The following is a 26575-nucleotide window of genomic DNA, read 5'->3' as shown; positions in this document are numbered from 1 at the left end:
TGGAGACAGTGAGCTTCTGGGGGAAGGAGAGAACATGAAAAATACCTCTGAAGAGGTGCAGCTGTTAGTAGGCCTTCTTGGCAAGGTCCATGAAGTGAGGAGAGGAGGAGAGAGTGGAGTCAAAGATGACACCAAGGTTTTGTGCCTCATAGGAAGGCGAAGGAAGAGGGCCCAAGGATGGCGACCATAGTGTGAGAGGGAAAGCGGGAGCAAGGTTCCCAATGAGAAGGATCTCAGTCTTACTGGCATTAAGACAGAGATTGTTGGAGGTGCACCAATCCTGACTCACAGATAGACAGTCAGGAATGAGCGAGAGAGGAGAGGAGGCTGAGGGGAGCCTTAAGGAGAGCTGAGTGTCATCAGCATAACACTGAACGTTAGAGGAGAAGGTAGAGATTAGGTGGGCCAAAGGGGCCAAGTAGACATTGAAGAGCCAGGGTGAGAGGATAGAGCCCTGGGGAATACCACATGTGGAGAGAGAGGTGGTGGAGAGAAAGAACCCAAGTTGGTCCTGGGAGGGTGGGTCCAGGAGGAAGGAGGTCAACCACTCCAGAGCCTGATTCATGATGCACAGGTTCTCACTGAGTCGATTTATCAGGATGGTGTGATTTACCATGTCAAAAGCAGAGGAAAGGTCAAGGAGGATGACGACAAAAGGAAGGCTGGAGCCAAGATTAGAGAGCAGATCTTCACATGTGGACAGGAGACCAGTTTTCGTCCCTCTGGCTACTCTGAAGCCAGACTGATGGTCATGGAGACGTTTTAGGCCAATTTTACCGTAAACAAATGGTTGCAACGGGCATTTGTTCTAAAAACTTTGAACCTTTGGTGGTATGTTACGCTCACCTGGCTCCCACAGAGGCGTCGATCTGAACTGGATAGCTGCGGTCTCCACCAATGTGACGCGTAGGGCCAAGATGACGGACTGGACTGGCCCACCTAGCTTCGTTTGCTTGGCCCGTAGGAATAGTCTTCTGCAAATGGAGAAAGGGAATTAACCACACGTGGAGTTGAGTGTAAATCCCCCCACCCCCGCTGTTCTCCCCACGGATCACCTTTGATGTCCCCTCTTATAGTCTCACCTGATGGTTTGAAAAGATGAGCTCTCCATCCTGCATTGAGCGCAGGGGCGCGTTGATAACCAGTTGCTTCACTGGCTCGAAGGATTTGGTGAGTTCCTGAACAATATTGACTCCGAAAAGTATATAGTTCGTAAGAGTTCAAATGCCTGACTTTCACTCTTGTCCGATTCCTTGCAGATTGCAGATTGACCATAGTGAAGAGTTCCTCGTGGCAACCGGTAATATTCTGATAAGGATTTGTATTTCCAACACAGTCCGATAAATAATGTCAATATGTAACCTGTTGCTTTCTCCCTTATTCAGGCACTGAGAGAAAGTATGAAGTCTCGGGGAATAATACCTCCGGCGGTAAAATCAGGTAAGTCTATTGTGGTGAGGAGGGTTCCCCTTGATAGTCCCTTTGTTTCACCTTGCTGTCCTTTTGTTTCCCCTTAGGGGCCGGGGTTCGGCGAAGATGCAGTGGAAGCTGCGCCGACCCGTGAAGAGGAATAGTACCCCCGGTGGTAAAATCAGGTAAGTCCAAGGGGTGGTTACTAATATTCCTCTGTGTATTCCCTTGGCTCACCTTGCTGTTCTTGTCTACTCCTTAGGTGCCGGAATGCGGCGGGAACATGCAGGAGGATGCGGTGGAATGTGAAGATGCTGCGAAGGCCGGTGAGTGCAGCGCGGCGCTGCAGCAGGCGAGGCGCCATCATTAAATAACTTCTTTCTTCCAGCTCGAAGGCGCGATGGATCAGGAATTCAGGTAAGGATGAAAGATATTGCTCTTGTTCTAACCTTTTCTCCTTCTTTCTCCCTTTTTCTAGGAGCTCCAAACTCGAGGTGGGCGTGGCAGAAGACTGGATGCAGACTTGCAGGCACGGTGAGCATTGTTCTGCTGGATGCAGAATAACACGAAGCGTGTGCTGCTCTTCGGGCGTGGTTTAAATAGCCTCCAAAGTAGTACCAGGTAAGTATTCCTCCCCAGCCCCACCCGAGTAAAAAAATAGTCCCTAGGTAAAATAGTCCCCTCCAAGCCTCATTTGGCTTGGAGCTCTTGCAGCATGGTCTGCATCAGGTGAGCTTGCAGCATGGTCTGCATCAGGTAAGTTCTACTCTATGAGCCTGGCACCTATAGCGCCAGGACTGACTCTCCATATGAGCCTGGCGCCATAGGCGCCAGGACGCATCCAAACAGCCCCTAGCAGGGGTTTTTGGGCTTGCCCAAAATAACTTGATGCCTGCTTCCGGGGTTGCTGGACCTGGTCTGGGTCCCTGGGGGTAGGCATCATGACAGCACTCTCCCACAAGGCCCCTCCTAAAGTCGTTCTTCCCCGTGGATTTGGTTTGTCTGGGAAATTTCGGTGGAATCTTTTCACCAATCGAGGTGCATGCCCATGGTCACTAGGTTCCCAAGACCTTTCCTGTGGTCCGTAACCTTTCCAGTCGATTAAATAAAAAAGTTTGGACTTCACCATCTTGGAGTCCAGGATGTTTTTAACCTCAAATTCGGGTTCCCCGTCTATAAGGATGGGGTCTGGTGGCTTGGTTAGTCTTGTCCCTGGTTGCACTGGCTTCAAAAGTGACACATGAAAGACGGGGTGAATTTGCATATTAGCAGGTAAGTCCAACTTGACGGCCACCGGGTTGATAATGGCCTTAATAGAGTAAGGTCCCAAATATCTAGGGTTAAAGGTCCGCGTTCCCTTGAGAGGTATGTGTTTTGTGGCCAACCATACTTGATCCCCTATCTGGTACTGTGGAGTATCACTTCTATGCCGATCAGCATCTTTCTTATATTTCTCCTTCGCTTGTTTTAAATGTGCAGTTGCCTCCTTAAAGGCTTGTGTAATCGTAGCGTGTAGATGGTCCACTGCGGGCATTTCTAAGTGTTGGGGTGAGTCAAGGTCTGAGGTTTGAGGATGGTGCCCGTATAGGGTATAAAAGGGGCTTTGTCCAGTTCCAGAATGTACTGAATTATTGTATGCATATTCTGCGATCCAAAGAATGTCCTTCCAATTACTCTCAGTTTGATGTAACATACAACGCTGGTATTGTTCAAGAGTATGGTTGGTCCTCTCCGTTTGACCATCGGTCTGGGGGTGGTGACTGGTCGATAATCTCACGTAGATTTGCGCCAATTGACAACATTTCTTCCAAAAATGTGAAATGAATTGACTGCCCCGGTCAGAGACCAACACGGACGGAAATCCATGTATGCGAACAATGTTTTCGAGGAATTCTTTGGCCAGGATTGAGGCTGAAGGTAATCCTTTTAAAGGAATAAAGTGGGCCATCTTGGAAAAAAGATCCACAATAACTAGAATGGTGTTAAATCCATTACAAGGAGGTAGATCAGTAATAAAGTCTAATAATAAGGTGTGCCATGGTGTAGGCGGAATGTCTAAAGGTTGTAAGAGTCCAGCTGGTTTTTTCTTTTGACTTTTGTTTTGGGCGCAAATGCCACAAGACATCACAAATGATTTAATATCCTTTCGCCAGGTGGGCCACCAGAATTGTCTTTTAATTTTAGCTTCAGTTTTTGCAAATACCTGGGTGCCCCTCCATTAGGGTATCATGATAACGGGAAATGACTAGCTCTTGTAGTTCCTTGTGTGGCAGAAATAGCCGCCCTTGTTAATAAGGCAGATCATTGGTGACAGAGTCGTCCGGGCCTTTCTTTACCCAGTCCTGCAGGGCTGTAGGATCAAAGAGTTGCTGGATCTTTAACTGAATGTCCTCTAGTGTCTGTAGAGTAGTCATGCCAAGAATCCTTTGTTCGGAAATTATAGGTACTGGTTCTGGGTTCACTTCTGCCTCTCCTATCCCTATTCGGGATAAGGCGTCTGCTTTACCATTCTTACAACCTGGTCGATAGGTCATCACGAAATCGAACTTGGCAAAGAACAATGCCCATCGGAGTTGACGTGACGATTGGGTCTTGGCTGTTTTTAAATACTGTTCCGGTGATCGGTGATCACAGTAATGGTATGCCTGGCACCGAGAAGATAGTGCCGCCAAGCCTTGAAGGCGGATTTAATGGCTAGTAACTCCTTGTCGGTAACCGCATAGTTTAACTCGGGTGCCGAGAACTTTCTGGACCAAAATGCTACTGGGTGAAGCTGGCCAGTTTCAGGGTCCTTTTGAGACAGGACAGCTCCCATGGCTAGACTGGATGCATCAGTTTCCACTATGTATGGAAGGTCAGGGCGCGGGTGCTTTAATATAGGTGCAGACGTGAATTTCGCTTTCAGCTCTTGGAAGGCATTTTCAGCTTCTTCAGTCCACATAAAGCGTTTATATTTTCGCAAGAGTGCTGTGATGGGATGTACGACATGTGAAAAATCTGGGATTAATCTGCGGTAGAAATTGGCAAAGCCGAGCATGCTTTGTACTCCTTTAACTGAACTTGGTGATGGCCACTTAAGGATTGCGTCCACCTTTCGTGAGTCCATTCGGACACCCTTTGGGGTCAGGATAAACCCAAGGAATTCAACTTCTGTGGCATGAAAAACGCATTTTTCTAGTTTTGCATATAGTTTGTGCTGGTGCAATTTCTCAAGGACTGCTCGGACGTGCTTCACATGGTCAGATTCTGAAGAGGAGTATACTAGAATATCATCGATATATACGACAACACAAACGTCAATGAGTTCACGAAGGACATCGTTCATGAAGTATTGGAAGGCTGTTGGTGCATTGCACAACCCGAAAGGCATCACCTGGTATTCGAATAACCCATACTTAGTGCGAAAAGCAGTCTTCCATTCGTCACCCTCTTTTACACGTACCAGATGGTATGCCCCCCGGAGATCTAATTTAGTGTATATACAAGCGTCCTTCACTTGGTCTAGTAGTCCAGGGATCAGAGGCAATGGGTATCGGTGCTTAACAGTTATCTGGTTCAATGCGTGGTAGTCTATGCGCGTTCTGAGGTCACCTTCCTTTTTGGGCACGAAGAACAAAGCTGAAGATGCAGGGTCTTGGATGGGCGAATAAAGCCATTGGCAAGGTACTGGTCTAAGTATTGTCGTAGGTGAAGGTTCTCAGGTTCCGTAAGGGTATAAATCCTGCTACAAGGGGGTTGTGCACCGGGTATGAGATCGATTTGACAATCGTACGATCTGTGTGGAGGTAAGGTGTTTGCCTGTTCTTTTTGGAAGACATCCTGGAATTCTTGGTACTCTGGAGGTAGTTGCATGACTGCTGTGGTTACTGTGGCCAGGCCTGTGTTCTGATTTTTCTTTGGGTAACAGGGTTGTGAACAATCTGGGAAGGTTATTCTCTTCTCTCGCCAATCAATACAAGGATTATGTGTTTCCAACCAAGGTATCCCCAGTAATAGGTTTGCAAAGGTAGCGGGCGCCCCTCTCTCGATAGAACAAGGCTTGATAACCTGTTCAGTGGTTATTAACCACTTGAGAGTTCGCAGCCACTGCTTTTTCTCACTGTGCCTTTCACAGATGGGAAATATCCATTTGCATATCAGTCTTTGTCCCGCCCAGGGGCAGTCCAGCACCGAAATGCAATGGCAATTCCAACCTGAAAGAGAGCACCACCAGCAACCCCATACACGTGTTTCACCCTTGTTGGGGATCATCATTGAGGTGAAGCTGATGCCTCTCTAAGCACAGTGAGAGGGAGACCACGTCTGGTTGCCCCCAGGAGACCTAGGGTTACCAATCCCAGGTTCCTTGAAATTTGGTTTGCAAAGGTAGCGGGCGCCCCTCTCTCGATAGAACAAGGCTTGATAACCTGTTCAGTGGTTATTAACCACTTGAGAGTTCGCAGCCACTGCTTTTTCTCACCGTGCCTTTCACAGATGGGAAATATCCATGTGCATATCAGTCTTTGTCTCGCCCAGGGGCAGTCCAGCACCGAAATGCAATTGCAATTCCAACCTGAACGAGAGCACCACCAGCAACCCCATACACGTGTTTCACCCTTGTTTGGGATCATCAGTGAGGTGAAGCTGATGCCTCTCTAAGCACAGTGAGAGGGAGACCACGTCTGGTTGCCCCCAGGAGACCTAGGGTTACCAATCCCAGGTTCCTTGAAATTTGGTTTGCAAAGGTAGCGGGCGCCTCTCTCTCGATAGAACAAGGCTTGATAACCTGTTCAGTGGTTATTAACCACTTGAGAGTTTGCAGCCACTGCTTTTTCTCACTGTGCCTTTCACAGATGGGAATTATCCATTTGCATATCAGTCTTTGTCCCGCCCAGGGGCAGTCCAGCACCGAAATGCAATGGCAATTCCAACCTGAACGAGAGCACCACCAGCAACCCCATACACGTGTTTCACCCTTGTTGGGGATCATCAGTGAGGTGAAGCTGATGCCTCTCTAAGCACAGTGAGAGGGAGACCACGTCTGGTTGCCCCCAGGAGACCTAGGGTTACCAATCCCAGGTTCCTTGAAATTTGGTTTGCAAAGGTAGCGGGCGCCCCACTCTCGATAGAACAAGGCTTGATAACCTGTTCAGTGGTTATTAACCACTTGAGAGTTCACAGCCACTGCTTTTTCTCACTGTGCCTTTCACAGATGGGAAATATCCAGTTGCATATCAGTCTTTGTCCCGCCCAGGGGCAGTCCAGCACCGAAATGCAATGGCAATTCCAACCTGAACGAGAGCACCACCAGCAACCCCATACACGTGTTTCACCCTTGTTGGGGATCATCAGTGAGGTGAAGCTGATGCCTCTCTAAGCACAGTGAGAGGGAGACCACGTCTGGTTGCCCCCAGGAGACCTAGGGTTACCAATCCCAGGTTCCTTGAAATTTGGTTTGCAAAGGTAGCGGGCGCCCCTCTCTCGATAGAACAAGGCTTGATAACCTGTTCAGTGGTTATTAACCACTTGAGAGTTCGCAGCCACTGCTTTTTCTCACTGTGCCTTTCACAGATGGGAAATATCCATGTTCATATCAGTCTTTGTCCCGCCCAGGGGCAGTCCAGCACCGAAATGCAATGGCAATTCCAACCTGAACGAGATCACCACCAGCAACCCCATACACGTGTTTCACCCTTGTTGGGGATCATCAGTGAGGTGAAGCTGATGTCTCTTTAAGCACAGTGAGAGGGAGACCACGTCTGGTTGCCCCCAGGAGACCTGGGGTTACCAATCCCAGGTTCCTTGAAATTTGGTTTGCAAAGGTAGCGGGCGCCCCTCTCTCGATAGAACAAGGCTTGATAACCTGTTCAGTGGTTATTAACCACTTGAGAGTTCGCAGCCACTGCTTTTTCCTCACTGTGCCTTTCACAGATGGGAAATATCCATTTGCATATCAGTCTTTGTCCCGCCCAGGGGCAGTCCAGCACCGAAATGCAATGGCAATTCCAACCTGAACGAGAGCACCACCAGCAACCCTATACACATGTTTCACCCTTGTTGGGGATCATCAGTGAGGTGTAGCTGATGCCTCTCTAAGCACAGTGAGAGGGAGACCACATCTGGTTGCCCCCAGGAGACCTAGGGTTACCAATCCCAGGTTCCTTAAAATTTGGTTTGCAAAGGTAGCGGGCGCCCCTCTCTCGATAGAACAAGGCTTGATAACCTGTTCAGTGGTTATTAACCACTTGAGAGTTCGCAGCCACTGCTTTTTCTCACTGTGCCTTTCACAGATGAGAAATATCCATTTGCAAATCAGTCTTTGTCCCGCCCAGGGCCAGTCCAGCACCGAAATGCAATGGCAATTCCAATCTGAACGAGAGCACCACCAGCAACCCCATACACGTGTTTCACCCTTGTTGGAGATCATCAGTGAGGTGAAGCTGATGCCTCTCTAAGCACAGTGAGAGGGAGACCACATCTGGTTGCCCCCAGGAGACCTAGGGTTACCAATCCCAGGTTCCTTGAAATTTGGTTTGCAAAGGTAGCGGGTGCCCCTCTCTCGATAGAACAAGGCTTGATAACCTGTTCAGTGGTTATTAACCACTTGAGAGTTTGCAGCCACTGCTTTTTCTCACCGTGCCTTTCACAGATGGGAAATATCCATGTGCATATCAGTCTTTGTCCCGCCCAGGGGCAGTCCAGCACCGAAATGCAATGGCAATTCCAACCTGAACGAGAGCACCACCAGCAACCCCATACACGTGTTTCACCCTTGTTTGGGATCATCAGTGAGGTGAAGCTGATGCCTCTCTAAGCACAGTGAGAGGGAGACCACGTCTGGTGGCCCCCGGAGACCTAGGATTACCAATCCCAGGTTCCTTGAAATTTGGTTTGCAAAGGTAGCGGGCGCCCCTCTCTCGATAGAACAAGGCTTGATAACCTGTTCAGCGGTTATTAACCACTTGAGAGTTTGCAGCCACTGCTTTTTCTCACCGTGCCTTTCACAGATGGGAAATATCCATGTGCATATCAGTCTTTGTCCCGCCCAGGGGCAGTCCAGCACCGAAATGCAATGGCAATTCCAACCTGAACGAGAGCACCACCAGCAACCCCATACACGTGTTTCACCCTTGTTTGGGATCATCAGTGAGGTGAAGCTGATGCCTCTCTAAGCACAGTGAGAGGGAGACCACTCTGGTGGCCCCCGGAGACCTAGGATTACCAATCCCAGGTTCCTTGAAATTTGGTTTGCAAAGGTAGCGGGCGCCCCTCTCTCGATAGAACAAGGCTTGATAACCTGTTCAGTGGTTATTAACCACTTGAGAGTTCGCAGCCACTGCTTTTTCTCACTGTGCCTTTCACAGATGGGAATTATCCATTTGCATATCAGTCTTTGTCCCGCTCAGGGGCAGTCCAGCACCGAAATGCAATGGCAATTCCAACCTGAACGAGAGCACCACCAGCAACCCCATACACGTGTTTCACCCTTGTTGGGGATCATCAGTGAGGTGAAGCTGATGCCTCTCTAAGCACAGTGAGAGGGAGACCACGTATGGTTGCCCCCAGGAGACCTAGGGTTACCAATCCCAGGTTCCTTGAAATTTGGTTTGCAAAGGTAGCGGGCGCCCCACTCTCGATAGAACAAGGCTTAATAACCTGTTCAGTGGTTATTAACCACTTGAGAGTTCGCAGCCACTGCTTTTTCTCACCGTGCCTTTCACATATGGGAAATATCCAGTTGCATATCAGTCTTTGTCCCGCCCAGGGGCAGTCCAGCACCGAAATGCAATGGCAATTCCAACCTGAACGAGAGCACCACCAGCAACCCCATACACATGTTTCACCCTTGTTGGGGATCATCAGTGAGGTGAAGCTGATGCCTCTCTAAGCACAGTGAGAGGGAGACCACATCTGGTTGCCCCCAGGAGACCTAGGGTTACCAATCCCAGGTTCCTTGAAATTTGGTTTGCAAAGGTAGCGGGCGCCCCTCTCTCGATAGAACAAGGCTTGATAACCTGTTCAGTGGTTATTAACCACTTGAGAGTTCGCAGCCACTGCTTTTTCTCACTGTGCCTTTCACAGATGAGAAATATCCATTTGCAAATCAGTCTTTGTCCCGCCCAGGGCCAGTCCAGCACCGAAATGCAATGGCAATTCCAATCTGAACGAGAGCACCACCAGCAACCCCATACACGTGTTTCACCCTTGTTGGAGATCATCAGTGAGGTGAAGCTGATGCCTCTCTAAGCACAGTGAGAGGGAGACCACATCTGGTTGCCCCCAGGAGACCTAGGGTTACCAATCCCAGGTTCCTTGAAATTTGGTTTGCAAAGGTAGCGGGTGCCCCTCTCTCGATAGAACAAGGCTTGATAACCTGTTCAGTGGTTATTAACCACTTGAGAGTTTGCAGCCACTGCTTTTTCTCACCGTGCCTTTCACAGATGGGAAATATCCATGTGCATATCAGTCTTTGTCCCGCCCAGGGGCAGTCCAGCACCGAAATGCAATGGCAATTCCAACCTGAACGAGAGCACCACCAGCAACCCCATACACGTGTTTCACCCTTGTTTGGGATCATCAGTGAGGTGAAGCTGATGCCTCTCTAAGCACAGTGAGAGGGAGACCACGTCTGGTGGCCCCCGGAGACCTAGGATTACCAATCCCAGGTTCCTTGAAATTTGGTTTGCAAAGGTAGCGGGCGCCCCTCTCTCGATAGAACAAGGCTTGATAACCTGTTCAGCGGTTATTAACCACTTGAGAGTTTGCAGCCACTGCTTTTTCTCACCGTGCCTTTCACAGATGGGAAATATCCATGTGCATATCAGTCTTTGTCCCGCCCAGGGGCAGTCCAGCACCGAAATGCAATGGCAATTCCAACCTGAACGAGAGCACCACCAGCAACCCCATACACGTGTTTCACCCTTGTTTGGGATCATCAGTGAGGTGAAGCTGATGCCTCTCTAAGCACAGTGAGAGGGAGACCACTCTGGTGGCCCCCGGAGACCTAGGATTACCAATCCCAGGTTCCTTGAAATTTGGTTTGCAAAGGTAGCGGGCGCCCCTCTCTCGATAGAACAAGGCTTGATAACCTGTTCAGTGGTTATTAACCACTTGAGAGTTCGCAGCCACTGCTTTTTCTCACTGTGCCTTTCACAGATGGGAATTATCCATTTGCATATCAGTCTTTGTCCCGCCCAGGGGCAGTCCAGCACCGAAATGCAATGGCAATTCCAACCTGAATGAGAGCACCACCAGCAACCCCATACACGTGTTTCACCCTTGTTGGGGATCATCAGTGAGGTGAAGCTGATGCCTCTCTAAGCACAGTGAGAGGGAGACCACGTATGGTTGCCCCCAGGAGACCTAGGGTTACCAATCCCAGGTTCCTTGAAATTTGGTTTGCAAAGGTAGCGGGCGCCCCACTCTCGATAGAACAAGGCTTAATAACCTGTTCAGTGGTTATTAACCACTTGAGAGTTCGCAGCCACTGCTTTTTCTCACCGTGCCTTTCACATATGGGAAATATCCAGTTGCATATCAGTCTTTGTCCCGCCCAGGGGCAGTCCAGCACCGAAATGCAATGGCAATTCCAACCTGAACGAGAGCACCACCAGCAACCCCATACACATGTTTCACCCTTGTTGGGGATCATCAGTGAGGTGAAGCTGATGCCTCTCTAAGCACAGTGAGAGGGAGACCACATCTGGTTGCCCCCAGGAGACCTAGGGTTACCAATCCCAGGTTCCTTGAAATTTGGTTTGCAAAGGTAGCGGGCGCCCCTCTCTCGATAGAACAAGGCTTGATAACCTGTTCAGTGGTTATTAACCACTTGAGAGTTCGCAGCCACTGCTTTTTCTCACTGTGCCTTTCACAGATGGGAAATATCCATGTGCATATCAGTCTTTGTCCCGCCCAGGGGCAGTCCAGCACCGAAATGCAATGGCAATTCCAACCTGAACGAGATCACCACCAGCAACCCCATACACGTGTTTCACCCTTGTTGGGGATCATCAGTGAGGTGAAGCTGATGCCTCTCTAAGCACAGTGAGAGGGAGACCACGTCTGGTTGCCCCCAGGAGACCTAGGGTTACCAATCCCAGGTTCCTTGAAATTTGGTTTGCAAAGGCAGCGGGCGCCCCTCTCTCGATAGAACAAGGCTTGATAACCTGTTCAGTGGTTATTAACCACTTGAGAGTTCGCAGCCACTGCTTTTTCTCACTGTGCCTTTCACAGATGGGAAATAACCATTTGCATATCAGTCTTTGTCCCGCCCAGGGGCAGTCCAGCACCGAAATGCAATGGCAATTCCAACCTGAACGAGAGCACCACCAGCAACCCCATACACGTGTTTCACCCTTTTTGGGGATCATCAGCGAGGTGAAGCTGATGCCTCTCTAAGCACAGTGAGAGGGAGACCACGTCTGGTTGCCCCCAGGAGACCTAGGGTTACCAATCCCAGGTTCCTTGAAATTTGGTTTGCAAAGGTAGCGGGCGCCCCTCTCTCGATAGAACAAGGCTTGATAACCTGTTCAGTGGTTATTAACCACTTGAGAGTTCGCAGCCACTGCTTTTTCTCACCGTGCCTTTCACAGATGGGAAATATCCATTTGCATATCAGTCTTTGTCCCGCCCAGGGGCAGTCCAGCACCGAAATGCAATGGCAATTCCAACCTCAACGAGAGCACCACCAGCAACCCCATACACGTGTTTCACTCGGGATCATCAGTGAGGTGAAGCTGATGCCTCTCTAAGCACAGTGAGAGGGAGACCACGTCTGGTTGCCCCCAGGAGACCTAGGGTTACCAATCCCAGGTTCCTTGAAATTTGGTTTGCAAAGGTAGCGGGCGCCCCTCTCTCGATAGAACAAGGCTTGATAACCTGTTCAGTGGTTATTAACCACTTGAGAGTTCGCAGCCACTGCTTTTTCTCACTGTGCCTTTCACAGATGGGAAATATCCATTTGCATATCAGTCTTTGTCCCGCCCAGGGGCAGTCCAGCACCGAAATGCAATGGCAATTCCAACCTGAACGAGAGCACCACCAGCAACCCCATACACGTGTTTCACTCTTGTCCAATTCCTTGCAGATTGCAGCTTGACCCTAGTGAAGAGTTCCTCGTGGCAAACGGTAATATTCTGGTAAGGATTTGTATTTCCAACACAGTTCGATAAATAATGTCTGTTGCTTTCTCCCTTATTCAGGCACTGAGAGAAAGTATGAAGTATCGGGGAATAATACCTCCAGCGGTAAAATCAGGTAAGTCTAATGTGGTGAGGAGGGTTCCCCTTGATAGTCCCTTTGTTTAACCATGCTGTCCTTTTGTTTCCCATTAGGGGCCGGGGTTCGACGAAGATGCAGTGGAAGCTGCGCCGACCCGTGAAGAGGAATAGTACCCCCGGTGGTAAAATCAGGTTAGTCTATGGGGGGGTTTCTAATATTCCTCTGTGTAGTCCCTTGGCTCACCTTGCTGTTCTTGTCTACTCCTTAGGTGCCGGAATGTGGCGGGAACATGCAGGAGGATGCGGTGGAATGTGAAGATGCTGCGAAGGCCGGTGAGTTCAGCGCGGCGCTGCAGCAGGCGAGGCGCCATCATAAAATAACTTCTTTCTTCCAGCTCGAAGGCGCGATGGATCGGGAATTCAGGTAAGGATCAAAGGTATTGCTCTTGTTCTAACCTTTTCTCCTTCTTTCTCCCTTTTTCTAGGGGCTCCAAACTTGAGGCGGGCGTGGCAGAAGGCTGGATGCAGACTTGTAGGCACGGTGTGCGTTACGCTGCTGGATGCAGAATAACACGAAGCGTATGCTGCTCTTCGGGCATGGTTTAAATAGCCTCAAAGTAGTCCCAGGTAAGTATTCCTCCCCAGTCCCTCCCGAGTAAAAAAATAGTCCCTAGGTAAAATAGTCCCTGCCAAGCCTCATTTGGCTTGGAGCTCTTGCAGCATGGTCTGCATCAGGTAAGCTTGCAGCATGGTCTGCATCAGGTAAGTTGTACTCTATGAGCTTGGCGCCATAGGCGCCAGGACTGACTCTCCATATGAGCCTGGCGCCAAAGGTGCCAGGACCGCACCCAAACAGCCCCTAGCAGGGGTTTTTGGGCTTGCCCAAAATAACTTGATGCCTGCTTCTGGGGTTGCTGGACCTGGTCTGGGTCCCCGGGGTAGGCATTGTAAAAAATAAAACAGGGGTTGCGGGGGTTTCCCGCGCATCGACCCGCTCACTATACTTCATGGTATAGTGAGCAGGATTTGCGGGGGACACCCCCGCAGCCTTCCGTTTAAAAAAAAAAAGAAAAGAAAAGGACCCTACAGTGCCGGTTCCCCATCACGGAAGTGAAAGGGAACTGGCGCTGGAGGAACCCAGCGTGAAGTCAAGGTAAGTGGGGTTTGTTTATGTTGGGGGTATGGGTGGGGGTGTGCTGAGGTTGTGGGTGGGGGGGTGTTATGGGTGTGTTGTGTGTGTGTGAGAATGTATGCGTTTGCATGAGAAAGGTGCAAACTTTTGGTAGTTTCTCATGCGAACGATTTACCCGCTGTACTTTCAGCCGCAGGCAAATCACTCGGATTCCATGGAGACAACCAACCGATTCAGTGTGGAGAGTAAGCTGGGAGAAGGCCAGCTTTTCCAGGAGTATGCCCAGGAAAGGGGTGATAGAGATTGGGAGATAGCTTGCTGGACAGGTATGATCGGAAGAAGGCTTTTTAAGGAGGGGTGCACAAGGGAGTGCTTGAGGGGAGAGGGGAAAGATCCAGCGGTGACGGAGTGGTTGCAGAAATTAATCAATGCTGGAATGAAGGTGTCAATGTGGTCCTTGATGGTTATGGAGGAGCAGGGGAGCACCTGTTTTGATGACGCTTTCATAGGTCGGACTATGAGAAGTTGAAAGGTAGAGGCAAGGAGAGAAGAGGAGAGGGCAGCCAATTCTGAGAGGAAGAGGGTGATCTGGCCACGTGGCCTGTAGATGGTAGCCACAGTCAGAGGGTGGCCAGGACAGATAGAGAGCCTGCAGACCAGGCATTCAAAGGAGGAGTAGGTCTGTGTAGTAATGATAGAAGCGGGGACCCACTCTGGAAAGATCAGAAGCATGTCTCGCTGAAAATGAGGACATCCAGGTCAAGTTTTTCGAGGAGGTGGCTGATGTCAGAGGTGTGTTCCACAGCAGAGCGAGTGTTTAGAGTAGCGATGTGGAGCAGGTTGCCATATTTGAAAGACTTCTGGGGTGGAGTACAAGTTTGAGGGACTGCCAGCGGCGGTGCTAGAGGGGCCCAAGTGCGGTGAGAGGTGGTAGCAGGAGGTGACATGGTAGCCAGAGAAGAGGAAGAAAGTGCTAAAGAGGCAGTGGAAGGAGTTGACAGAGGAGCCAGAGAGATGCTAGTAGGAGTAGCAGGAGAAGGAAGTTGATAAGGCGTGGGATACGCCTATCAAAAAATAATAGATTTGGCTGAACCAAGACAGTGCCATTTAGATAGACATTAATGATGGTCTTGAAAGAGTGGAAGGAGGCCAAGAGGACCTCTAAACGAGTGCCACCATTAGTGGGCGAGGAAGAGATAGGAGAGAGAACCAATACCATATGAGGGGCCCATATGTCTGGAGAGGGAACAACAAAGAGGATGTTGGTTAGGGTCTGTCTGGAGGAAGTGCTGATGTTGGTATCTGCGATAGGGAGGCCAGGGTTGGAGACCAAGATACTCCTCTTGAACTTTTTCCTACCAGACTTAGTGAGATGGATAAGATAGGATAGAAGATAGAGTAGCAGTTTGAGAAGATGGGAGAGATTGAGAGCACCATAGAGGGCGCGAGGAGGCAGGAAGGGAGAGTGGGGAGGAAAGAAGGACAGCCCAAAGCTGAGCATCAGAGGAGGCAGCAGAGGGCAGGGTTCACAGAGAAGGAAGCACACAGGAGGCAACAAACAGGCAACCACAGTGGAACACAGGAGCAGTGTGGATGAAATAAAGGGAGGGGGGGAAGCGTACTGAAAAACACTGAGATTTGACTTTCCTAAAAAGAGGGAAAAAGGCCTTGTTTCAACACAAACAGCAATGTAAAAACACCCAGATTTAACTTTCCTAAAAAGAGGGGGAAAGCCCTAGTTTCAACACAAACAGACATGTAAAACACCTAAAGAAAAAACAGCACCAACCCTGGTGCAGGTCTCTAAGCATTCTGTCCAAAGAAAGAAAATGTAATCTGTAATTTGGAAAAATTGGAGAACATTGACTTGTGACAAGCGAGTAGAGCATTTGTTTAAGGAACTCCCAGTGTTTGCGTTTCAATGCACCACCAATTTTCATAGATTACCTGGTGAAAACCAAACCTGTAAACAAGACACAAATTTTCCAGAGAAAGGGAACATTTCCTTTTATGCATTGTTCAAATTGCAGCTTCATCACTAAGGGGAATATAGTTTACCAGCCACGCCCAGGGGAAAAGATTCTGATTCACATTTTGCCACATGTGAGAAATATAATGTTGTCTAGACTATTAGATGGCTGCGTGGGATTTATTATGTGGGTCAGTCAATGCAGCATTGCAAAGTTTGCTGGATCAAACATTGGTCATGTATCTGGACCAGAAATGTCAACTCAGCTGTAGCACGACATTGGCATAAAAGAAACAGGATATTTCCCAGATGCTGTTCATAGTGGTGGAGGTTTTAAGGAAGAATAGACCTTTTGAGGTTTGGGCTCTGAAATTAAACCAACGAGAAACCCTTTGGATAGGGAAATATGACTCAGAAGCCACGAATGGGATCAATGAAGATATCAGTTTCGTGTGCTATGTATAATCATTCTTGGTCAATCCTCTGAAAAGTATGACATGCAGGGGTGTTGCTAGGTCTGGAAAAGACCCGGGGCTAAGCTGATGTCGGAACTGTCGGAACTGGGGGCTAGCTAGACTTTTGGCTGTAGCTCCTGAGATTCTATCTGGGGCTACAACCAAAAGACCAGGGGCTATAGCCCCCTTAGACCCCCCCCTAGCAACTCATCTGATGACATGTGATAGCATGAATATCAATCACTTTACAAGAGTTACTCTAAAGCACATATTAGAACAGGTGGGGCATGTTTACTTTATGGTTCACAAACATAAATACTTCTTTTGATGTTGAGCTTAATTTTGGAGACTAGAGATGTATAATGTTGATTTACATGAGCAGATGTGTTTGTATTGTGTCCCCTTGGTAACGCGATGCTATTTGCGATACAGAGTGCGTTTCTGTGCAATGAGCCAGAACAGTATGGTTTAGACATAATTACGAACAAATTAGACAGTGCAAAGTCTAATCCAATGGCAATCGAATGTTCGAATGGCAAGAATGCTCAGATCGGCAGAGAAGGTCTGTTACCTGATAGTGCCAACGCATAACTGGAACATGTCCCATAGCACCATCAGTCCCTGTGTCACAATGGGGTATTCAGCCCACCAGGAGAATATGAATATAACAGCTCTCGAGCCAATTAGAATGGCTTTATATTAGCTAGGACATTTAAAATGGTAGAAGTCCATAAGAATTGACTGTAAAATCATGGTTTAAACAACAACGGCCTATGTGTATGACTGTTTCTTCTTGTTGGGTCACGCCATATTCCACTATGAAATGCACTATACAGAACACAGCATATTTCATGCTCAATGCCGATTTTTTATTAACGTATGGTGTAAACAGGAAACTTCTGGTGTTCATCATCATATGAGTGATTAGTACATTTTCGAAGGCAGAACTTTGTTTGTTTAAAGCCAACACTTTGAAGGTAGAATGTTCATCGGACATAACACTCCGTGCAAGCTAGAATTTTCTGTTTACTATTGTGCTGCGCTGCAGAGGTGCGGTCGATATAATCACGCGATGACGTCATGCCGCTCACTGATCCGCGTACGAGATGTACCAACAAAAAGGTAAGTTGTGAGCAGAGGAGGCAGGCGTCTCCTTCGTACTGCCGCTTAATACAAAGGAACATACGAACGGTTTCCTATACTTTAGATGGTAGAGATGTTTATGAGTTTGTTTTTTCTTTTAGGGAGGACTGCTGACCACTGTTTGGTTGTTATGACCTTAGAGGAACACAGTTCATTCAGTAGGGGCATACAGTACACAGGTACAGGAAGGACTCTGATGTATCAGCTTTTGTTGCACATTGTAGTTCTGATGAACTAACCTAATTATTATCATTGTGTCCCTTTGTGCTATGTTGTATCTTTTAATTTTTATGTTTTTTCTTTCTGGGTTATATTGATGGCATGTTTTAGTAAAAGGTTTAGCCTGAATGCATTGGCAGACCCAGATATGGTATGCATACTGCCTCACACGAATGGAAGAATACAACTGTGTATTTTTTAAAGCAAACTTTGGTTGGAGAATTATACGAAGCTATGAAACCAATATGATATGAACTTTGTGCATACGAATTAGCTCATTTGAGCTACTAGTGAGAAAGTGGTTATCTGAAGGTGTCCTTTGAATTTTCTTTTGTAATAGCCTTCCATCAGGCATACCGAAAGAGTCAACTGAACAGGCTTCAGAGGGCTCAGAATGCTGCAGTCCTGTTAGGCTATCAAGTCTCAAAATCAGCTGCCATTTCACCACTGCGTAGAGGTCTCCAGTGGTTCACTGTTAGGGAGAATATAGACTTTCAGATGCTATGCCTGGTTTTCAAGTGTTTACACAATCTCGCCCCAAAATAACTTGCAGAGAAACTGATGTAGTATGAACCGAGTTGATCACTGCTCTTGTTGGTATTCCCACTTTCCTGTTATGTTTCCAGAGGATATAACACAAAAAGTTGGAACACTAACCCACCATTGAGTGCTAATAGGCAACAAAAGATTCACACAAATCAAGGGGTGGTCTTGACATGAGGATCACCACAGATTATTCTCATGTTTCTTCTTTACAGGGCCACTGCTTCTATTCCACGGACTGTACAGCAGTACCAGAAAGGAGGATTCAAGCAACCAGTAATCCATCCTTGTTTCCCTTGTGCTTGCGAGCTTGTTCGGGTACCCAAAGAAGACTGTCCTGAAGAAAGTGGGTAAATACCACTGAAACCGCCAGACACAGAACTTTAAGAAATTACCAGTTCTAGCTTCTACACTCTGCTGGGCTCCTCCTAGGCACTCCACCTTATTGAGGAAGCGGCTATTACTGTCTTCAGTCTATTTTTGACACATCCTATCAGAAAATACTGTATTGTTTACATTTAAGGGTTGGGTAATCGTTTGTACCCGGTGTTACTAAACTGATGACCTAGGTCATCTTTTATTAACACCTACACACTCCTAGTCACTTCTACAGGTTAATAAAAATGTACTTTTACCACAACTAGGTTGACATTAGGAAGGTGATTGTGCTACACTATTTAGCCCAATGTTTACTGCTTAGCCACAGGACACACTTTACATTTACACAGTGTGGCTAATTCTGATGTGAGACTCACCCAAAAGACCAATTGATGACAGGCGTATACCAGAATTGGTTAGAGACTCCTTTCCGTTAACTGTCACTGTTAGATAAGCGGCACACCAGCATTTCCTAGCACGATTGGGAACTTAGGCAGGGATAGTTAGAACTCACATCTATCCTACTGTTTCTCTTTGTATGCATCATTAACAACTGAGTCTCCCATGAGAATAATCTGCGGTGATCCTCATGTTAGGAACACCCCTTGATTTGTGTGAATTTTTTGTTGCTTATGAGCACTGAATGGTGTGTTATTGTTCCAACTTTTTGTGTTATATTCTTGTCGCATGGACGATACCCTCTTTAAAATTGTGGCACCTTCTGTGTATTTGTGTTTCCAGAGGAGACGGATGGTTTGTGGCGTGTGCCCTAGATTACTGAACTCCCTACCATGAAAGCTCCAGAGTACCAAGAAGTTTTTACAATTTTGCAAATTCCTTAAAACACATTTGTTCAAATAACTCACGGCCAGATGCAGTTTATCCTGTCAGGCTGCACAATACAAATATGAAATATATATTTTATCTTTTTTGGTTTATCTTTATTCCAAAATTAATTTCTGTTCCCTTTGTTCTTTCACTTCTACCATCTTATGTATGGCCCTTTGTCCTATCCTCACTCCCCAACCACACCCTAGCCCCCATCGTTACTTTGAAAGTTTCAAATTTTTTTTAACCACCTTGATGGTCAGATTCTTTGCCAGTTCATATGTCATCATGCATCACAACTATGATGTCATTACTCTGCCTAGACACACTGCGCCATTAGCGCCAAATTGCCACACATTCACGAATTTGGGTTCTTCAATCCATTCTCAGCTCAGCTCTACAGCTGCAATCAGCTATGCCGCTGCAATAATATTACAGAGGTACAGCAGCACAACATTGGGTGTATGCAGTTTCCACAAATTGCACTGATTTAGATTTATACATAATACGTATATTTTTCTAGTAAACACTTTGCCATCAGTCAACAGATTCGTGCAGCCTTCACTGTGACCTTACCAGAGTTCTGATGCTTCTATTTTTTCAGCAGGTATGCTTTTACCTTTTTGATTTCTTTAGTTTTTTTGACATACACATTTTTCGGCTACCATGCATGTGCCCTGCTTTGTACTCTACCTTTAAGCCCTTTTTAGCCTCTGATTTTTTAACTCACAGGATGGTCCATGTTGATTGTTTTTTATTTCTATGTCACAGTCCAGATACAGTTTTATATCTTTTTTTTATTTTGTACACCGTGCATTTTATCACCAGAACCTTACTATTACATTTCTTTTCTCTCTTACATAGACTCCGCCCTGATGATGGGTCGGTTGGGGTTGAAATGCATTGGCCATTGTTGACTACCTGTACAATGAGTAAATAATGTTCTTCAACAGTTGTATTTTACATCATCCTGTGAGTGGATGAGATTGTTGTCTTGTACCTTGAAATTTGTTTGAACTTATTATATATAATGTCCATAGAAAGATCAGTATCTTGCATTAGCCTAATAGTGCTGCCCACCCCTTCTCCTCCATTCTACAATAATTGGGCAGCACAATCTAGGGTTAAGCACAGAATTGAATAGATTAACATAACGGTGAAAAGTAGGGATATTTCAGTACATTACTCTGTTCTGGTTCAGCAGACGTTGTACATCTTGTTGCAATTTGTTGGGATTTTGGAGGGTGCATATATTTACTGACATTCAGCTAGTCGGGGTAACTTTCTGGCCCTGTTTTTCACAAATGTTATGTAATGGTAATTAATCCTATGTGAGAAATTAAGTAGGAGAATTCTTGCCAGGTACACCTACACAATGGTCTATGTTGTCTTTCAGGTTTGCTGTAAATCATTTAATGACACTTGGAAGTGTTTCCAAGCGTTGATAGGAGATTGGAGCACATTTAAGCCTGCAGTACCCCACCCTGCCAATAGTAGTGCAAGTTTGGGGAAGCAAAATGTCCCTGGCTTGTATGGCCCATGTGCCACGTGTGGTGGGCAAGTGTCAGACGGAAGCCACATTTACCTTTCACAGTTAAAGCCAGCCCTTGAGCATTTGGGAGCACTAAGCCTTTTCACTGGGGTGGCTTTGGCTGATACATAATTGGTGATGATAGTATAGTGGTTCAGAGCCCCATTGCCATCATAGACAAACCACCCTAAAGCTTGTTTTAAACTTTTGTACAGAAAAGGTGTGTGTCTATATCCAAGTTATTACATCATGTATTTATTTGTTTAAGTTGTCATTTATAACGTGCCCCGAACCCATAGGCATCTGGGCGCTGGATGTACATGAGAATAGTGGTTACAGAAGATTACAGGCATAGTTAGAAACATAGTTAGGAGCCTAGGTTGTAGAATGTTGCAGGCATAGTTACAAGCATAGATGGTCTAATGGAGTGCAAGGTCTATGTTCCTGGACTATGTGGGAGTAGTAATTGCCATGCTCTTATAGAGTATCGCATTTATATTTTGCTAGCCATAAAGCATAGGCTTCCTAATCCACTGCATTTCAAAGTTGATAATTGGGAAAAAGAGAGTTCCAGATGGAAATCCCTATCAATTATTCAGTAAATGCATCACTCTGAAATTCATTCTGTAGACTGTGGTTTATTTAATGCCACAATAGTGTGGATGTTTAATCATGCCTTGTTTTTTGTAGAGACTGAAGAACAATGCCCACCACCCCCTACATTGGCTAACATAGAAGAGGGAAGCATGAAAGCAGCGTATTACAATGGCGATACAATCATGTATGACTGCGAGGAAAACTACAAACGTTATGGCTCCGCACACATAACATGTGTGAAAGGAACATGGACGTCGCCTCCACAGTGCATCAGTCAGTATATGTATATGTTAAACATCCAAGTATTTTTACAAACCTATTTTCCCGTAATGCTCTCTAATATACAGCATGAATGGCTTTGTTTTAGGCCCTTGATTTATAAATGTGGTTCACTCTGAGACTAATCTAATCACTCATAGCATTTATATATTATGTAGATGTACATGTATTAAGCAGCTAGGTCAGCCCTAGCTCCAACAATATAAAATGGCAAATTATTCACCCCGTTGAGACAGAATGCCATTAAATGTCTAGCTACCTACCACATTGGCATGGATTGCCAGAAGAATACCCCTTTTCACTTCTATTGCCACGGATTACAATCAAGTTCCCATATACTCAACCCATTGCAAGTGATCACAATCTCTGCCCCATGTTCTACATGCCAGCACCTTGCCCACCATCACGTTATGCAGTAGATTTAGCCCACCCCCTATACGCCTCAAGTGTCACCCTTCACCCGGCTCATGTGTGTGCACTGCTTACCACAGACATCCTGGAAACTACCACTGAATTCAGAGAAAGTCTGCACCGCGATGCCCCAGGATTTGGGTACTGTTGAGGGCAAAGATGCCCAGAGAGGAGGTGGTGTGCCTTTGTAGCTTGATGTGGAAGATACATTACACAAGACCTACGCTTGAAGTTAGAGGAAGGACTTAGCAGAAGTGCACGGGACTGGAGATTTGATTTTGAAGACCTGCTGAAGACGGTAGCATGTAATATGCTTACAGTTGTACACAACTTCAAAAACAGACATATCCATAATAATATAAATACAAAATTTAACAGACACTCAGAGGAAGTGCAAATGTAAGCAATTAATGAAAGAAAACACCAATTACAAACATGAGCAAAAGGATAAATACTAACAAAGCACCATCACATTTCACTGGTGGCCATGACTATAGCAGGAGTAAGCAGGCAGATGGAGAACGGGATCAGTGCTTGTAGAGACAAGAACAATGTCTGAGGCCTGGGTATATATTGGGTGGGTCAAATAGCCCGAGGACACCTGCATACTAAGTATTTGTAAGTCTACAGAAGCCTTCCTTCCTCTTCACGTTCTTTGACAAATTCGGCTTGCGCAATGTGACACAAATATTTCACATATGAGCTAAAACTGGATACATTAGGGACCTGAATCATGTCTCTATCAGATGCATTTGATACTCAGCAGGATTCCCCTCACACGTGATGTTGAGACCTCAAAGCACAATTTCTTTCTATTTTTTTTATTGTGAATTTTTAGTTTATGCAAACTTTTATCACAAACATTTATCACAAAATCTATATAACCACTTTGGACTTTCAAATGCACAGACAATCTAGCTTGAGTTATTTGATAGACTCTTTTAGACTGATCCATCTAAATTTCTTTTTAGAATTACATCCAAAAAATCAATAATTGCACAAGTTATTTTCATATTATGTCCTGAAGTCACACGCGACCACCATTCTTTTTCGTTTCTGTTTAAAGGAAAACAAAATCCTAGATAAAGCTTCCTCTGATTTGAGATTGCTTCACATTCTGTGATCAGATTGTAGAGTGATTCAACAGTTTTTCCACAGTGTCTACACAGAATGTTTTTTAAATCAGGATCTTTTCTTAACCATCTCATCTCCTTTGTCTGTAGGGCGTTTACCCGCAGCCACAAAAATTGGTCTCGATGGTGTCGAGATGGACATTTTAGTAGATATTTGGGTTGTAAATTTAATTTGTTCGTTGTGAGTTGTAGCAGAAGAGCGTTTTTCTGAGACGCTCTTCTTTCACTATTCTGGATCGAACACCATAGTTGGAGGTGTTTTTTAACCAATTGCGGATGCCACTGAAGAGACTCTATGTCAATGTCGGCTGCTATCAAAATTTGATCCACTTTGTGAGCCCAGTCCTTTAAGATATTTGATGTTAGATCTGCTGGATTCACTTTAAGTATTTTATATGCTGGTTCACCAGGATGATCTCTTATTTTGCGTAACAATGTACATGCTTTCCAGACAGTTGTATTATACAGAGAGGTGATCGCCAGTTCATGGCGCAATGTTGTCATTGAGACGTATCGAGGTAATCTTAAAACTTTGCGCCAGAACAACCCTTCAAAAACATCCCATACTTTGAAGTCAAGATTCCAGGCACATTCGGCTCCGAATGTGATGGCCGGTATAACTTTATTCAAATAGAATGTCAATACTGGTTGGATGGAGAATTTACCATAGTCGTCATGTATTTTTAGCCCTTGTAGCGCATAAGTTGTCATTCTATTTTTCAAGTCTTGATACCAAGGCCATTCTCGGATTGATGTATTATAAATGATTCCAAGATAACGTATTGTCGTCGTTGTCTCAATCTCTTTATTTGCAACAAACCATTTATAGTTTCTATTTTTCTGCCCCTTCATGTTCGTCATTTTTATGATTTTGTTTTTTTCTGTGTTGATTTCGAGCATGTTCTTTATTAAGTATATATTTAGTTTTGTTAGCAGTCGCTGAAGGCCTATTGGTGTGTGATCTGCCAGAACTATATCATCTGCATATATAATGCAGTTTAGTGCTTGACCATTTATTTTTGGCGGAAAACATTGCACCTCTTTTAGTTCGTCCGGTAAATCAGAGATGAATAGCTTAAATAACAGAGCTGCCAATGGGCAGCCTTGTTTTACTCATTTTGATGTTGGAATTATGTTTGTCAGATCACCACTCTGGTTTGTCCGAATACGTATCGATGTAGCTTCATGGAGGGCTATAATCGGCTCCAGTATATTCGCTGGACATTGCCATTTCCTTAGTTTTTGCCAAAGGAGATTTCGATTTATTTTATCGAAGGCTTGCTTCACATCTACAAACGCTGGTAGTTACTTGGGTCAGCCCTTGACCCCTTTTTGTGTATTGGTATTACCACCGCTGTGCGCCAGGATGACGGGACTACTTGTGTGATTGCTATTTTTTTAAATAGTACTACAATGAACTGTGCCCATCATTCTGCTTCTTGTTTGAGCATCACGTTTGAGATGTTATCTGCTCCGACGGCTCTCAAATTTTTCAACTGCTCAATTGCTGCCAGAATTTCAGAGCTAGATTCTGCTACATTCCATCGTTCAGTTGATGTCTTTTGGGTTATATTCTTATTTTTCTCTCCATCATTAAACACTTTAAAGAAATAAGATTCCCAAGTGTGGGGCGCTACTTCATTGATCGGTAGTTGGTTACATTTTGTATGACCAGTGTTCAAAATAGCCCAAATTTCTCGCGAATTATGTTTTTGAAATAATTGAAGCATTAATTCAGCCCGTTCTTGGTCTCTTTGAGTAGCAAATGCTTTAACCCAGTTTCTGTATCGTTGTCGACGATGTCGGAAATGATCGTCTCGCATAATGTTTTTTGATTTCTTAATTTTTCTTATGTCTCGCAGAAAAGATTTTTTTTCTTTCAACAACAGCTTGCTAAATTTATGTTGGTGTTGGTGACCAACTGCCCCTTAGCATTTGTTTTCACTAAGAATTTCTGTAACAACGGTGCATAATTTGGGTCATGCGGTGCTGTCTCTTTTCCGAATATATCGGTCAACTGGCAGATCTGATTACCATTCAATCGAAGGCGATTTCCACTTGCATTCATGGCAACAGCATGGGCATATCTGGTCGGTAGATCTTGCTTGGTCTCATGCCAGGTCCACTTTAGCGGTAGATGATCGCTATTAAGAGTTGGAATGACATTTAATTGTGTGACCTTTCTTAACATGTTATGTGAAATCCAAATGTAATCTAACGTTTTCTGCTTGTACATTTGTTGCCAGGTTGTATTGGCTGGTATATCACCTTTAACATGTCTGTTCATCATAATGCAATTTCTGCTACTCATTGCCGCTTGCCACAATTTTTCCTCAGCTGTTAATTTGTCAAACTTTATAGGCCTTTGTTTGTTCGTGGATTTGTCAAACTCGAACCATGAATTGTTCAAGTCTCCACAAATAATTATTTCCAAAATTTCCAAATCTTTTTCACTGGTTATGTAAATATCCATCATTGTTGTCACAGAATTTACTAGTTTCGAAGGACTAATCTTTGCAACGTTCCAATAAACATTTATTAGCAAGGTCCTTGCTTTTTCAATGTTAAGAGCCCCTCGATGTTCAATTAATACTCCTTGGACAAATACATTTGGGTTTGTAATTCCTTGACATGCCAAGAAAGGGAATGTTTGATCATCATCAAGAGTCCTGAAAAGGGTTGTCCGTTTTGATTTTTTTCCTGCTGGATTTAGTAAAATCGTGTAACCATCTCGGGTCGGTGGCTCCCGCAGCCATGTTTCTTGTAAACAAAGGGCAAAGTTTTGATCAAGGGCTACTGAAAAATCATTCAGCAGGTGTACAAACCCTCTCGAATTCCAAGAAATTAAGTTATAGTTCTGGTCCTGGGGATCACTTCCTAGCTAGTTTCGCGAGATGGTATGATATCTCCTTTTTGTTTCATGTTGTGGTGATGGCATAGCTTGTTTGACATGACTTGTTCTAGAAAAGTGGTGCCTTAGTTGTTCTCTTCTTTGATCCATTTGTGTCGATAAGACAGATTTGTCATTAGAGGCATGATCAGCGTTAAATTCACTCGCTGGTTCAAGAGAGAGATCGAAACCATATAGTAAAATATCATCTTTTGTATCAAAAAGCGTTCTTCTAACGGCCTGAGAATTGATGTGTAACCGCACTTGGTATGAGGTTCTCTCGGTTGCATATTCTCTGATCATTATGTCCTCAGAGGTTACAGTGCGCAGTGCAGGAATGTATTTAAATAGTTTCATGATGTTACCTCGGTTTAAGTTGACATTAGGATCATCTGAGTGGATATTTTGTAATCTTAGTTTTATTTGTGCGCACTCTTTGATGTGTTTACGGCCCTGCGG

General features: G+C 45.5%; 1 protein-coding gene across 3 annotated transcripts in view; it reads left to right on the top strand.

Annotated features, from left to right (window-relative positions):
* The window catches only part of LOC138537920 (coagulation factor XIII B chain-like), a 656126-nt gene that overhangs the window by 531143 nt on the left and 98408 nt on the right, over positions 1-26575 (top strand). For all 3 annotated transcript variants that reach the window (XM_069641489.1, XM_069641490.1, XM_069641491.1), the window contains one exon: positions 21497-21676. In XM_069641489.1, the coding sequence (XP_069497590.1) occupies positions 21497-21676 (180 nt within the window). The remainder of the gene's footprint in view (positions 1-21496; positions 21677-26575) is intronic.

This window comes from Ambystoma mexicanum, chromosome 1q, assembly GCF_040938575.1.
Source record: "Ambystoma mexicanum isolate Mex_15411 chromosome 1q, UKY_AmexF1_1, whole genome shotgun sequence".
In the NCBI taxonomy this organism is placed as follows: Eukaryota; Metazoa; Chordata; class Amphibia; order Caudata; family Ambystomatidae; genus Ambystoma; species Ambystoma mexicanum.
This window is presented reverse-complemented; position numbering and strand designations above follow the sequence as displayed.